This window comes from Pseudophryne corroboree, chromosome 2, assembly GCF_028390025.1.
Source record: "Pseudophryne corroboree isolate aPseCor3 chromosome 2, aPseCor3.hap2, whole genome shotgun sequence".
Taxonomy (NCBI): Eukaryota; Metazoa; Chordata; class Amphibia; order Anura; family Myobatrachidae; genus Pseudophryne; species Pseudophryne corroboree.
Genome location: NC_086445.1, coordinates 971,571,884 through 971,587,842, shown reverse-complemented (window position 1 = coordinate 971,587,842; position 15,959 = coordinate 971,571,884). Strand labels below are relative to the sequence as shown.

The 15,959-nt window shown below is 43.0% G+C and overlaps 1 protein-coding gene across 5 annotated transcripts in view; it reads right to left on the bottom strand.

The window, feature by feature from the left end:
- NCAM2 (neural cell adhesion molecule 2) overlaps positions 1-15,959 on the bottom strand; it is a 483,276-nt gene that overhangs the window by 278,214 nt on the left and 189,103 nt on the right. For 4 of the 5 annotated variants that reach the window (XM_063956367.1, XM_063956366.1, XM_063956368.1 and 1 more), the window contains 2 exons: positions 10,548-10,691; positions 3,249-3,386 (listed from right to left, as the gene is read on the bottom strand). In XM_063956367.1, the coding sequence (XP_063812437.1) occupies positions 3,249-3,386; positions 10,548-10,691 (282 nt within the window). Of the gene's footprint in view, positions 1-3,248; positions 3,387-10,535; positions 10,692-15,959 lie in introns of those variants that run through there. The other variant, XM_063956370.1, reaches the window with a different exon arrangement.

The following is a 15,959-nucleotide window of genomic DNA, read 5'->3' as shown; positions in this document are numbered from 1 at the left end:
GCAGAGAGCTGCACAAACAACAAGTTTGTGCAGTCTCTGCACTGCTCAATACTTACTCAGCCACTGTGATGATCCTTGCTGGAGCTGACGTCAGGATCCCTCCCCGGAAACGGCCGGGCACACCTGCGTTTTCCTCGACACTCCCAGAAAACGGTGAGTTGACACCCCCGGGCGGCCTCTCTCTGTCAATCTTCTTGCGTTCGCTGCTGCAAACGCTTTCTTCATTGTTTTAGTCGATGCTCAGCGATGGCCGTCGGCGGCCAGCGACGCGCCTGCACATTGCGGCCAGCATGCATGCGCTGTTCAGACCCGATCGCATGGCTGCAAAAAACTGCAGCGTACGATCGGGTCTGAATAACCCCCTGAATTAGGCCCAGTGGTTGAGAAGGGGAATGGTGGTGCTGAAGAGGAAATATTAATGTACTGTTACACTAAAGGACTGTCTAAAATGCTGGATGCTGCAGAATGGAAATGATTCTCAGCTTTTGATAAATGCAGCTTTCATTTTATTACAACTGTGAAGTGTGGTGATCAATGTACACATGCAGAGATAATACTAAGGCATACAGGGGTCCACGTAGAGGTGGACGCGCACTGTTATTGATTTTATTTGAATTTTGCATATAAACCAAACATTCTCAAGCATCAATAGTCATACCGACTGAGAAGCAATTAGTGCTTACAATTCCTTGGGCTATGGGGGCAGGACTGGGCTTTGAGGGGTTGTACAAATACAGTCAAAGTACAGTAAAGATGTGTGCATGCAAAATGTATCCAGCGCTGACAAGAAAGTGGCACACATGCCTATTATTTAGAAGCTGGTCATTTGCCCATACTCAGCCATTGGTACACAATGCAAAATGATGAGTCTGAATCCATCCAATCTATGTTAAAACCTGAGCTGGATTAAGGCTTTGGGGGGCCCAGGATACTTAAAAGAGGGGGCCCTGTCGGCATTTTAATTGTCCAGATGCCAGCGTAATTATGTTAACGCCGGTATCCCAACCGCAGGGATTTTCTAGATATATGATATCTATCTATATCTATCTATCTATCTATCTATCTATCTATCTATATATATATAAATATATATATATATATATATATATATATACACTGTGCGTATATACTATAGAAATATATTATATATACACACATATATATGTATTTATAAGTATATATATTTATATATATGTGTGTGTGTGTGTGTGTGTGTGTGTGTGTGTATATATATATATATTTAATATACATACATATACAGTATATAAATACAGCCAGCCTTACTTTTTTAGGGGGTTGCTGGTAATACAATAGCCTCCAGACAGATCATGGCCACACGCTCCACATCGCTTCTAGGAAAGGGATCCCTCCTTCTTCCCTGCAGCCTGCGCGCCCAGCCAATAACTAAGTGGCAGGCTGCGTCTTCATACATTATAGGACAGCTGAGCCGTCGCTTTTCTGTCCTGTCTGTGCTGGGATGCAGCCGCTTAGCCGGCCCCGGCTTCTGCTAGTGAGTAGGGACGGGACTTGTGAGCGCTGCACAACAGATCTGATAGTAAGAGATATCCGATCTGTGGCGTGGCGGGGTGCCCTTTTGGAATGGGGGCCCGGGATATTTACCCCCTTGGGCCCCCCCCCCTTCCTTAATCCGGCTCTGGCTAATACTATATTAACATGCCAGCTGCAATTTATTTGCATATTTGCAGTTGATCTTCTAACCATTGAATGGTCAGTTTTATTTTACCCAAAAAGGACATCAACAGTTGTCGATTTTATTTCCTATTTAATTTAGGAACATCTTTTTAAAACTTATATTTCAATATTTAAGTGGAAAATAATGGGTGGCGCTTGATTTGCCGGCTGTCAGCATACCGGCGCCGGAGTCCCGACAGCCGGCATACCAACAACTATTTTCTCTCTTGAGGTGTCCATGACACCCCTGGAGGGAGAATAAATAGCGTGGTGTGCGTAGTGCGCCACCGTGCCCGCAAGGGGCTCTTTCGCGATCGCCCCACTGCCGGCATACCAGCGGTCGGGATCCCAGCGCCGTTATGCTGGGTGCCGGGATCCCGTGCGCCGGCATATTGATCATAGAGTAGGACCCCACTGTTGCAATACAGTATTATTCCTCACTCATCCAGTGCCAATAAATCCCCCAGTGGCAATAGATTCCCTGTGCAATTACCACCCACCCCCTTGGTGATAGTAGATCCCCAGTGGCATAACCCTGGACCCCACCCATTAATGTCCACTGGTCTTCATTGTGACACTATACTTTCCTCAACTCACCAATGCCACTGTCACCATTTAAGTATCGCACCCCCTTATCCCTTACATTTATAAAAAAATCTTTGATTTCTATTTGTGTCTTGGACTAATATCCCTTGACATGGTGAATTTTACATTATTAGTTAGTAATAAAACTGTTGTGTTCACTATTTTGTATGAACTGCGAGTAGTCTATTTATTGACTAATATCATTGCAGAGTCATACCTGCTGACCAGGTGCATATACTACTGTTCTGTACAGGAGTAGATCAGGCTCCTCAGCTTACTCTCTGAGCTGGGCACATCTTGCACATACAACCATCTTGCAAGACAAACAAATTGCAACGTTTGCACTTGTGATTTACGGCCTAATTCAGCATGGATCGTTATTCAGAGAAATCACAAACTGAGAGATTATCAAACGAGTGCGCATGCATAGCGTTCACATTGCACATCCGTGAAGGGTAATAGCAACAGAAATTGTTTACAGATCGTAATTGCAATGTAGCTGCTGTACGACTGACAGGAAGCCAGCGTTTCTGGGCGGAAACCGGCCATTTTGTGGGTGTGTCAGAAAAACACAAACCCAGGCGTTTTTGGGGAGGGTCTCCGACGTCAGTTCAAACCACTTCCAGGCTGTCAGTCGCAGATAAGTGGCAGCCTCAGACCTACTCACATTTTCTCAGACAGCAAAGATTCTTCGATGTTCTGGGAATTGCGTATGCAACTGCGAGTGGATAGCGATCTGTGATGCATTTGTTATTCTCTTTGTTTTTTCTACCTGTCGGGGAAGCACCGAATAGCGAACCATGCTGAATTAGGCCCTTAATCTCGCAAATGCCATCCAACTCATCATGAGCCACACATGAGCCCCACAGACAATAATTATAAAATTGCAATGAAATGATGGCAAACTATCATATAAGATTATGAGGGATATTTATGAAGACTTTTGCACAGGGAAAAGGTTAATTGCTTACCATTAACAATGACCAATATATCTCGGAAATCAATTTCACCCCTGACCTCCACTCGCCCCTCGCATCTGTAAATGCCTTCATCTCTCTTACTTATGTTGATAATCTGGAGATTATTGTTTGTTAACATTGCAAATCGACCTGAAAAAGAATAGAGATGCAAACAAAGGTTAGAACCAAATGACGTGAAGGAAGACTCTGAACTGCTAAATGGGATTCCTACTCAAATTTACTCTTGCCTAACACTATCAGGCATTTCATGAAAAATGTATTTACCAATTTGAAAGTAAAATGTAATTTTCAAAGTTTAATATTTTCTTGTCTGCCAAGAAATCCTACAAAAAAATAAAAAATAAAAAAGGAAATATTTTAGGAATATCATTATCTAGTAGCCATGATCAAAGAATATTGTGTTCTACCACAAGGGTTTTAAGGCTTTGATTAAGATGCATTAATGCATTTATTCACATATATTTACACTGTCACAGTTTAAATGAATCTTTAATTAAGTACAATTATTTTAAAGTTTATGGGGGGAATTCAAAGGTTTGAAAAGCCGGTTGGGTGTCTGTTCTTTCCTGTCTATTAGATAGGAAAAAACAGACACCCAACTGACTTTTCAAACATTTGAATTCCCCCCCAATATGTTGTTATGCTGTCATTCAAGACAATATAATAACTGCATTATAAGGGCAATAAATCACTTGCGTGTTTACAATGCAGTTATTACATGTATGTCACTGGAAATTTCAGTACAATGTACTGTATAGGTCAGAAGGACAATGCTGTAAAAGAAGCTGATGATACACAGTAGGCATGCTACTGTATGTGGAATTTATGTGGAATGCTTTTAAAAAGAAATAAATCATGAAACTATGAATATGTTACATTTGCAGTGGCACAGTGAGGGAGGGGAAACAGGTACTAATTGTTAGGATATGGTGCACTCTGTACCTGTCTCCTTCTGTGTATTAGTCTATGGGAGCATACCCTAGTGTTAGGCCTCTAGTGCCAGGAGTCACTCGGAGGCGGAGTTATATGATGTAGTTCCTGTTCCTCCATCTCAGGGAGAGAGTGAGGAGAGTGTGATACACAGAGACTTGAGACAGAGTCCTGGTGTGCAAGTGTGCAGAGCTGAGACTGGGAGCAGATCTCAGCTACAGAGACTCACAGTGTTCCAGTGCATGCATCATCTTCTCTACAGTGGGAGTCAGACTGCACGGCTGTGCAGTCCTCCATGCTTCACCACCACTGACATCTCCTGATAAGTTACGCTACCTAATGCTGTTACCTTGTGTGATATATGGGCTCCTGATTACCGCTATCAGTGTTACATCTGAGTCACCTGTGTTCACTAAATAAACCTGCATTACTGTTTAAGTCTTCTAGTGTGTGGACTGACGTCACTGCACCAGCTAGCCCAGTACACTCTGCCAACACTAATCACCAGTTCCATGAGCCTCTCCCCTTCTTACCTGTCAGCCTGCAGCACCTCTTCACAGCCCAGCACACACTGATGTGTGTAGGGCTGCAGCGGGTGCAAGGATGCTACTGATGTCTCCTCTGCCTCCTCTGTTAGCGATTGCACCCCCCCAGCCAGATATTTCTGTGGCTAAGGAGTGTGCCTCAATATGCCTGTATTTTACCGCTCACCAGTGGCAGTTTATACCTATGGGCTGCAGCCCCCCCACCCATACACACACAAGTAAAATCCCCCACCCAGCTCACTGTCAGTGAAGCCAGATGCTGTCCGTAAGACTGCACTGGCTTCACTGTGACTGGCAGTGACTTCCTATTGGAAGTCCTGCTTCCCAGTCAGAGACACTACAGGCAGTCCCATTGAGACGTGTTTCCTCCCTCCAGGACTGCCAGACCGGGCTGAGATAGGCAGAGAGCTGGCTTCCTATGCCTCATCAGTCATAGCCGGCTTCTGTGGACTGCAGCCGATGTGGTCGATAGAAGCCTTGGTTTTGCGCATGCGCAGTACCCTTGATGCTGCTGCACATGTGCCAGGTCTTGGCATCTGTGAACTGTACATAGTACAGGTGCCGTGACCCAGGCGGCAGCGGTGACAAGGTGGCAGAGATCCTGCATCATTGCCAGTAGCAGCCATCCTCCTCCAAGGTAGGAGCCGCTGCTGCACTTCACCCATCCCCACTGGCACTACATCCCACCAGGGGGTTACCCACCCAGCACCCAATCCCATGGGCATATACCCACACCCTACCAGGCAGGGGGCAGTGGAGCGTGTGTCAGCGGGGACTAGTGACCAGTCCCTCCTGCTGCAGCTGAACTCTGCACTTGCAGAGATCAGCCAAACGGTACTCCAAGGGAACTTAGTTCTCCTCCTTGCACTTTGATCCCTGGCGCATGTGCTCTAGAATGCCATTGCACAGCATTCTGGGGAACGTTCCTTTTCATACATTTTCTGCATCCCATGATGTGTGCTCATGTCCCTGTGACTCATGGTTATGCCCCATCATCCAAAATCCACTATGACAAGGATGTTTGCTTTCTACTTCACCACTTTTGATTATTCCATCTTCATTTAGCACTATATTTTAATAATACATCAATGATGCATCACAGGAAAAAATTATTAATTTAGTGATTAGTACAGATGGTCCACATTTATCTTGACATCTTTGCTGTGCCTAGGCACACCATGATTTATTAACATAAAGCCTTAATCTCTTGTTCTCAGATGGAATACAATACAGAGAACAATACATCAGGGGATTCATTTATTACAGCAGGGGATTAAGTCTGACTGACCTGGCTCAATTAATCCTATTAAAGCCCAAGATAAACATGGACCCATCTGTACATAAAATAAATCTAAAAAATATTTAAATAATAAAATTTTACAACATAATAAAGAATGTAAACACATCACTATAGTCGGGGCACTTATGTACTTTAGTGTAAGACACAGTGGCCAAAATTTACTAAGAATTCGAGTTTGTCCGATTTGTGTTTTGTTTTTTTCTAAGTCCCAATCCTGGAATTCACTAAGCACCAATCTCGGCAGTATTTGGACTATTCGTAATGGTTTGATTAGCAAAGTTCAGAAATAAGAATGAATAGACCATCGGTCAAACGCGGCTGTTATTTCATACAATACGGGCATCCACTATTCATTCGTATTTGGGTGTTAGTCTCTGAGTGCTCAACTGCGGGTGTATTTTTTTGCGATTTGTTAAAAAAGCAGCAAAAAAATAGACCTGCTTTTTCCAGGCGAGTTTGGATAATCATGCACGGATCAGTGAGATCTGTGCATGTTTATCTATAGGAAAGGGTCTGTTTACTGTAAAATCGTGAAAAAAATTGCGTGGGGTCTCCCCTCCTAAGCTAAACCAGCCTCGGGCTCTTTGAGGCGGTCCTGGTTGAAAAAATATGGGGAAAAATTGACAGGGGTTCCCCCATATTTGATCAACCAGCACCGGGCTCTGCACCTGGTCCTGGTGCAAAAAATATGGGGGACCCCTACGCTTTTTGTCCCCCGTATTTTTGGAACCAGGACCAGGCGCAGAGCCCGGTGCTGGTTGTTGAAATATGGGGGAACCCCTGACATTTTTTTCCCCATATTTTTTCAACCAGGACCGGCTCAAAGAGCCAGAGGCTGGTTTTGCTTAGGAGGGGGGACCCCACGCATTTTTTTTCCGAATTTAAACTATTTAATTTTTTTTAAAAGATGCACAATGAAACCCTGCACGGATCTCACAGATCCGGACGAGTTTCATTGCTGTAATGTCGGCAGTGTTTTACTGTTCACTCCCGTAAAACACTGCCAAAAAATATGAATGACATCGACATCGGAAAATACGAAAATGTAAAATACGGCAGCTTAGTAAATGAGGCGTAATAAATTAAAAAAGTTGCACAATAGCACATTCGATGTCATTCGTGATGAATCTCCCTCCAAATCGGCACAAATACGAATTGTTGTAAATATACCCCAGTGTGAGTGTGAAAACTGTCCAGGGAATTAAAACAAAACGTGGTCACTGTTATTGATTTGGACCCTTTATATTCCTTCCAAAACAATTTATATCTTACTAATCAGGTAGGAAAGTTCAACAATTGTCATGACAACCCCTTACATTTACAGATGTACACTACAGATGTGTCCACATACATCTTTGCTATATCCCACCATGTATGGCACGGTTTTGCAAGCCGTAGACTCCACCCACTCGCTACCCATGAAAAACAGCTTAGCCCTGTTTGGCATGTTGTGCCAAATTGAGCAAAATAAGAAAGATGTAAGTGGGCACATCTGTATGTTCCCTATCCTATCAGTATCTTAAACAATATTGCTAGGAAATCCATCTAGTAATGCAGCACAGTACTTCAGAAATTAAATTAATGCAATCATTGATAATAAATATAACAATTTGTTTAATAATACAAAAAAAGGTCTACAAGATAACCACTGCAAATTTAGTTTCTCCACCAATGAATGAACATGGTGGACACAATATTGTACATGTATAATATTTATTTAAACTTAATTACAGTATTTTACTAAAGCAAACACTATACCAGTGTGACTTGAAACATGTAATTATTAATTAGTCTGTTGTGATTACAACATACTGTATACCGTGGTCCCTCCTTCTTGCATCCTGGAGATCCAAAATATTTCCTTGTACCCACTGAAAATTGAAGTTTTTGAAAGATATACCACAAATATTATTAGGTTGACAGTCATTAGGTCAACCACATATGGCTGACAGACACAAGGTCGACATGGACAAAAATTCAATACAGGAAAAGGTTGACATGTTCAAAAGGTCTACAGGTTCAAATGGTCAACATGACAATAGTCGACACACATATGTTCAAGACATGTTTTGGGGTTTTTTTTCATGTTTTTGAACTTTTTATTTCCTTGACTATCCATGTCACAAACTATGATCTTTAGTAACCTTGTCTTGAGGGGAGCGAGACATCATCCCCAAAGCGAGGCGAGTGAAGTGATCCCAAGAGGGAACATATTTCTACAAATGTTGGGCCCAGATGAAAAAAAACTATCAAAGCTAACTCCAAATGTGAAAAAAAGTGTGTTGACTACTTTTGTTTCAACAATTGTCATGTCAACCTATTAACCTTGTCAACCTTTTGTTCCTGTCAACCTTTCCCAGTGTAGACCTTTCATATGTCGACTTTTATTTCATGTCAACATTTTGTACACGTTGACCTTTTGTACATGTTGACTTGTGCCTGTTGACCATATGGAGTCAACCTAAAGACTGTAGACCTAATGAATGTAGAGCTACTATACCACACCCTATCTGATCATTATTATAAAGTACATAATAGAATTGGTTGGTACAGACATTGCACTAATTTCCAGAAAATCCCCAGGTGGAATACAAGAAAACATAAATTGTGCTATCATCTATATTTCAATTATATTTGTTCTCGGTAATCTTTGTGTACATGTCGGCAGTATGGCATACAGTCCGCCCACTCCACTACACCGAGACTGCCCTGGTGAAAGTCACCAATGACCTGCTTTCAGCCAAATCCAAGGGCCACTTCTATCTGCTCATCCTTCTGGCCCTCTCTGCTGCCTTTGACACCATGGATCACCCTCTCCTCCTCCGCAAACTCCAAAATGTTGGCCTCTCTAGCACCGTCCTTGACTGGTTTACCTCTTACCTCACTAACAGCTCCTTCTCTGTGTCTGCCTCCAGAACCACCTCACACCCTTCCATCCTTCCTGTTGGTGTCCCTCAAGGTTCTGTCCTAGGCCCCATTCTGTCCTCCCTGTACACCTCTTTCCTGGTGCACTCATTAACTCCTTTGGCCTTCAATACCACCTCTATGTTTATGACACACAACTCTAACTCTCATCTCCTGATATGACCCCCTCTGTCCTCTCTCAGGTCTCCAGCTGCCTCTCTGCCATCTCCTCCTGGATGTCTGAGTGCTCTCTGAAGCTCAACATGGACAAAACTGAACTCATTATCTTTCACCCAGCCACAGCAACACCCCCCACAAATATCTCTATCACTGTTGACAACACAATCATCTCCCCCGTTCCCCAACTCCGCTGCCTGGGCGTCACTCTTGACTCCTCCCTCTCTTTTGTACCACACATCCAAGCTCTGGCGCAATCCTGTCGGTTCCAGGTACGCAACATTGCTCGCATCAGGCCATTTCTCTCCCAGAGTGCAACTAAACTTACCATTCACTCACTGGACATCTCATGACTCGACTACTGCAATGTTCTCCTCACTGGCCTCACTTGCTCCCATCTCGCTCCCCTCCAATCTGTCCTCAACAACGCAGCTAGGCTCATCTTCCTCTCCCGCCGCTCCACATCTGCCATTCCCCTTCGACAAGATCTACACTGGCTCCCATTCCCCTACAGAATCCTCTTCAAACTCCTCACCCTCACATACAAGGCCATCTCTAATTTCACTGCTCCCTACATCTCCAACCTCCTTTCCCTTCATACTCCCTCCTGCACCCTAAGTTAGGCCGATGACCATTGCCTCTCCTCTGCCCTTGTCACTGATCCCCATGCACGAGTTCTAGATTTTGCCAGTGCTGCACCCCTTCAGTGGAACATGCTCCTCCACTCCATTAGACTCTCCCCGACCTTGCAAATCTTCAAACGGGCACTAAAAACCCACCTATTTATCAAAGCATACCCCTCCGATGGATAACCTAGTCCTTAGGCTGCTCCTCCATCCCCCTGCCCAATGCCTTGAACATCTCTGCTTTGCTTGCATACTGCAATCAGGCTTCCTCTCGCTTGCCTGCTCCTTATGTCATCTGTCTGTCGCCCCTCCCCACTAGATTGTTAGCTCTACAGAGCAGGGCCCTCTTTCCTCTTGTTGTCAAAGCCCTCTTCTCGACACATTTTACTCACAGCTCTCTCCTACTCAGCAACCATCTTTACTTGCTTTCTCTCCTACTGGTAAAGGCTCATCTCTATCTATGGCCACCAGCCCCAAGTAGTACAATGATTACTGCCTCGCTACTTACATCTTAGCTGTATTATGTTTTGAGAATTGGGGTGCTCTTTGTTACCTGTACTCTATTTTTATTATTTATTTACTGTAATGCTAAGTTTTGTCTCACTGTACTGTCCTTTGTAAGGTGCTGCAAAACACTTGTGGCGCCCTATAAATAAAATGTAATAATCATAATAATAATAATAATAATTAGATAAATGAGACTGATTTGAAAAAAAAGCCCACAATTTTGTTTTATGTTGCAAGTCTTAAAAAAATAGCTAAAACCTCTTTTGAAAAACATAACTTAAAACGTTACCAAAATACTAACTGTCATCAATGTCTGTTACATCTTCACCATTATTCAACCATCGGACCATAGGAGCCGGCGAGCTGGTGATGTGGCAGACGATTTCTGCGTCTTCACCTGTCCTGAATTCTTGAGGTGACCTGACATCTTCAAATGTCAGTTTCTCTAAGGTAAAAAATAAATTAATATTAGTTCACCATACAATGACCTTGAGGGAAAAATATAATAATCGGTTGGTTGTCACCATATATGGTACATCTTATTTATTTATTTATTTACTTATGTTTGGTAATACCACTGAACTTTCTTGAGAAAACAATACTGGTTTAATAATGATAACCCCCTCTGACCATTAAATACCATGTAATGAATTTATAGGATGTGATTACATTTTTCAAATAAATGTTACTCGTTAGTATAGTATATTATTTTCTAGATCTATTCTGGAAGTTGACAGTTTAGTTTGAATGGGGGAGGACAAGTACTTTGAGATATCATTAGATGTAAAGCCATACTTCATATCAAGTTATCAAAATAAGATGACTCCATTGCCTATAAATACTGATTAGATTATGTTAGTAGTTAAATAATTGCATACATGATTTACATACCAGACTTCGTTTTATTTGATAGGAATATGAAATTAAAAAGGGATTCAATGAAAAAAAATTCTAATCTAAAGATTCATTTTACCACCCACTACCGTAGCTGGAACATGAATGAGTATGCACTAAGGGGGGTTTCCAATTGCCCAGAACACCCCTCTTATGAAAAAGGTATTCTAAATCCAACACCAGTTTACTTGCTTGTGGCAGGTTGTTCAATGGCGACTTGATGGTTTACAGCATGCTATTGTTGGGTTCAGTATGTTTGATCTTCAGACAGGATGCTGACGACGGCATCCTGATCTTTGAAATCCCGATGGGGGAGAGGTAACTATGGTATCCTCTACCACCTAACCCTCCCTTCCCGCAGCTTAACCCTAACCTCCCCCCATAGTGCCTAACCCTACCCCCCCAGTAGTGCCTAAACCTAACCCCCCAACCTCAAAGCCTAACCTTACCCCTACCCCTTAGTGCGTAAACCTAACCCACCCTCCCCACAACCTAACCTTAACCTCCCACCGCCCACCATAGCCTAACACTAACCCCCCCCCCAGGTGGTAGCTAAACCTAAATGCCATAACCCGCCCGCTATACTTACGGTCGAGATGCCAGTTGTCAGGATTCTAGCATCAGTCTCCTGACCCTGTCAGGATTCCAGCATTGACATTCTGATGGGTGTCCAAATTTCAGCGTCAGTATTCTGACTGCCGGGATACCGACAGCTGGAATCCCCTATGAATTGTCTTGATCTGTTTTATCCCCACCTGTCTCTCCACCACTGGTGATAGGTGTGAGCCCATCTATCTCTCCTCCACTGGTGATAGGTGTGAGCCCACCTATCTCTCCAACACTGGCAGCATATCAAACGTGAGGTGTGCATAGCCATACATGCGTGCCATCTTACGTGAAGGAACACAGAGTCTGATAGTGCAGTGTGGGAAAGGGTACATGTGGGTGAAGAAGGGGCTTATATTGTTATCTGTAACTATTATGTGGCATGTACTGTAAGCATGTAATCAATTTATTTGAACATTTCTTTTTGATACGTAATCTTTACTGATACTATATGTATACGCAGCAGAGCTCACATAAATTGGCAGTAGTATACTTGACTTGCTCCACATTTGCTTTTCAAATAAATTGCTTTAGTCAGTATTAATACTGTACATATTTTCATTTATTAAAGTCATCCAACTAAATAATAAGGTGTGTTTCAGAGAAAATTAAGAAGGCAATGTATCAAACGTCTAATGTGGACAAGTGGAGAAGTTGTCCACAGCAACCAATCAGATACTAGCTATCATGTATCTAGTAAATAGCTAAAACAAGAACTAGAATCTGTTTGGTTGCTATGGGCATCATCTTCAGTTGTCCTCTAGAACAGTGATTCTCAGCCGCGGTCCTCAAGTACCCCCAACAGTTCATGTTTTCCAGGTCTCCTCACAGGATTGCAAGTGAAAAAATTTGCTCCACCTGTGGGTCTTTTCAAATGTGTCAGTGAGTAATGAATACACCTGTTCAACTGCTAGGTGACCTGGAAAACATGAACTGTTGGGGGTACTTGAGGACTGAGGTTGAGAACCTCTGCTCTAGAAGGTTTGATACTGTACATCTCCCCCTAAGAATTAAAGAAATTGGTATGAAATACCAGTGGTCGGCATCCCGACACTGAAGATCCCAACATTGGAAGGGGTAAGTATTTGTACCCTCCCCTACCCTTACCCTCAGTGGCTTCTAGGACTAACCCTTCCCCCCAGTGCCTAACTCTAACCCTCCCCTCCCTCATGGCCTTAACCCTAACCCAAACGCCAATACTTACTTCCGGATGTCGGCTGTCAGTGTTTTGGGACAGTCTCCTGAGTGGTGTCGGGATTCTGGCATTAGTCACATGACCATCGGCATCCTGACCGGCGGAATGCCAAACGCATCCCAAATTAAACACAAAAGGGCTTAAACAATATGATGTTTCTACATTTAAATGCATGAAAATACATGAAAAAGAAAACAACTGGTGCCCTTTACTTTCATAAGTGGAGATGTATCAAACCTTGGAGAGAGATAAAGTGAAGACAAATAAAGTACTAACCAATCAGCTCCAACTGTCATTTTACAGCTTGTGTTTGGAAAGTGATAGGAGGTGATTAGTGAGAGCGTTATCTCTCCACTTTATCTCTCTCCATGGTTTGGTACATTTCATCTACCCCAGAATTTGGAATGTTACACTCACAGACAGCACTCCTGGACACGTCAATAAAACCTTCTTCAGGATTCCGTGAATGCCCTACTAGCAAAAAATGGCCATTGTCTGAGACTTTCTTTGACACTTCAACTGGTATATGAGACACTAGAGATTTAAATTTTTTTGCAGTAGCAATTGATGCCATACCATTAACCGTTGCAAGTATTCAGGGCAGTTGAGATCCTGGACGGGCCCAGGTACTTTTCAGGGGGTGTGGTCTAATTGTTGGAGGTGTGGTTACACCCCCTTAGAAATAAATACAGAAAAATATCACTTTAAGCACCCCCTGGACACACTGCAGCCCAGCGCACAGCAGCGTGTGCTGGACTGAGAAAAGCTGCTGCTGCCAGGTAAGAGGGGTGGACCCAAGCAGTTTCGGACTGGGGATGTAGGGCTCACCGGGGAAATGCAGTAGAAGAGGCCCATGTTAGGGGTGTGGCCAGTCTGCCGAGGGGGTGTGGTCTGCCACCTCATTGGTTTGACTAACCATTAGAGAGTGCAACATTTTGGGCCTGCATGATAATGTACCAGATTAATAACAGCGATGCACTGTAGAAAATATACCATAGTCCAGCATAAGGTACAGATGTAGCCACCTTTGTCTTGACCGATTCTCCGCCTAGACGTCCGTTTAGTCACACTAAGGCGATAGCTGAGTTTAATCACAGGCATGCGCGTTGAGGTGATCTAGATACTCAGCATGCATTACACATCTCCACCACTGGGTGGCTAATGCTCCACTAATCCAGTACTTTCGATCGTACAGTATAGCGGCGGATTGATCTACCTGTACCTGTACAGCTCTGGCAATTGGTCAGTGATGACTGTAATGTTAATACTGTAGGCGTAACGGGAGGCGGTGGGAAAAGATGGTGACCTACTGTAGAGTACTGTATGTGTATGGAGACGCAACTAAATGTGTAAAAGGAAGAATGTACAGTACAATGTATAAACACTGTGCTTTTAAAATACATGAGCGTCTGAGTTCCCTAAGGCATAATGGGAATGGAGGGCTAGCAGGAGGCGGTGGAAAATACCGTGCTTAACAAATGCGAGTGTCCGAGTCCTCTAAAGCATAAACCAACACCAATGGGGTAAGGGCCGGGCGCTGTTTGCAGTACTTTTACACATGAAATTGGGAATCTCTCATGAGGCATCGTGGGCTAGGGGTGAAGGCTCCCACCTCCCACGCTGAGGGTCCAGGGTTCGAGACCTGATGTGCCTTCTTTTCTATTTTATTGTAATAATACACTGTATTATTTTATTTTCATTGTAAGACAGTCAATGGAAGATTGCACAGAAGTTTCATATAAATCAGAGTAGATCTGCAGGAGCGATTCTTTACGCTAAATGCATCTACACAGCGGTAATGAGTAGAAATGAGTGTATTCTGAGTGAGCAAAACAGTACAGTAGATCTTCGGCGTTTGTGTATTGCACAGGACCTGAATTCCCTCCCTGTCCACTGCATGATCTGTGCAGGCTCCCAGGGGGGAAGGGCGATGGGCTAGCAGGAGGCGGTGGAAAATACTGTGCTTTACAAATGCGAGCGTCTGAGTCCCCTAAGGCATAAACCAACACCAATGGAAAGGAAGGGCCAACCTTTTTTTTTAATGTGTTCCCGTGAACAAGCACAAACAGCTAATTAGTACCCTAATAGAACATACTGTATAGAGATACTAAGGACGGTAATTTGGCATCCGGTAAAACAACTGTTCATGCTAATTAGTACACTAGTAGAACATACTGTACAGAGATACTAAGGATGGTGATTTGGCATCTAGGAACTTTCAGAGGAGCTTTTATCTCTCTCCATTATACATACAAAGATTAAACTTGCAACTGTACGTGCTAATTAATACACTAGTAGAACATACTGTACAGAGATACTAAGGATGGTGATTTGGCATCTATGAACTTACTGAGGAGCTTTTATCTCTCTCCTTTATACATAGAAAGATTAAACTTGCCACTCTACGTTACAAGCTGTTTGTGCTAATTAGTACACTAGTAGAACATAGAGTACAGAGATACTAAGGACAGTAATTTGGCATCCAGGAATTTAGGGAGGAGCTTTTATCTCTCTCCATTATACTTAGATAGATTACAATGGAGAGATTAAAGCTCCTCCCTAAATTCGTGGATGCCATATCACTGTACTTAGTATCTCTGTACAGTATGTTCTACTAGTGTACTAATTAGCACGAACAGCTTGTAACGTACAGTGGCAATTTTAATATTTCTATGTATAATATAGAGAGATAAAAGCTCCTCCCTAAATTCCTGGTTGCCAAATCACCATCCTTAGTATCTTTGCATAGTATTTTCTATTAGGGTACTAATTAGCACAAACAGCTAATTAGTACACTAGTAGAACATAGAGTACAGAGATACTAAGGACAGTAATTTGGCATCCAGGAATTTAGGGAGGAGCTTTTATCTCTCTCCATTATACTTAGATAGATTACAATGGAAAGATTAAAGCTCCTCCCTAAGTTCGTGGATGCCAAATCACTGTACTTAGTATCTCTGTACAGTATGTTCTACTAGTGTACTAATTAGCACGAACAGCTTGTAACGTACAGTGGCA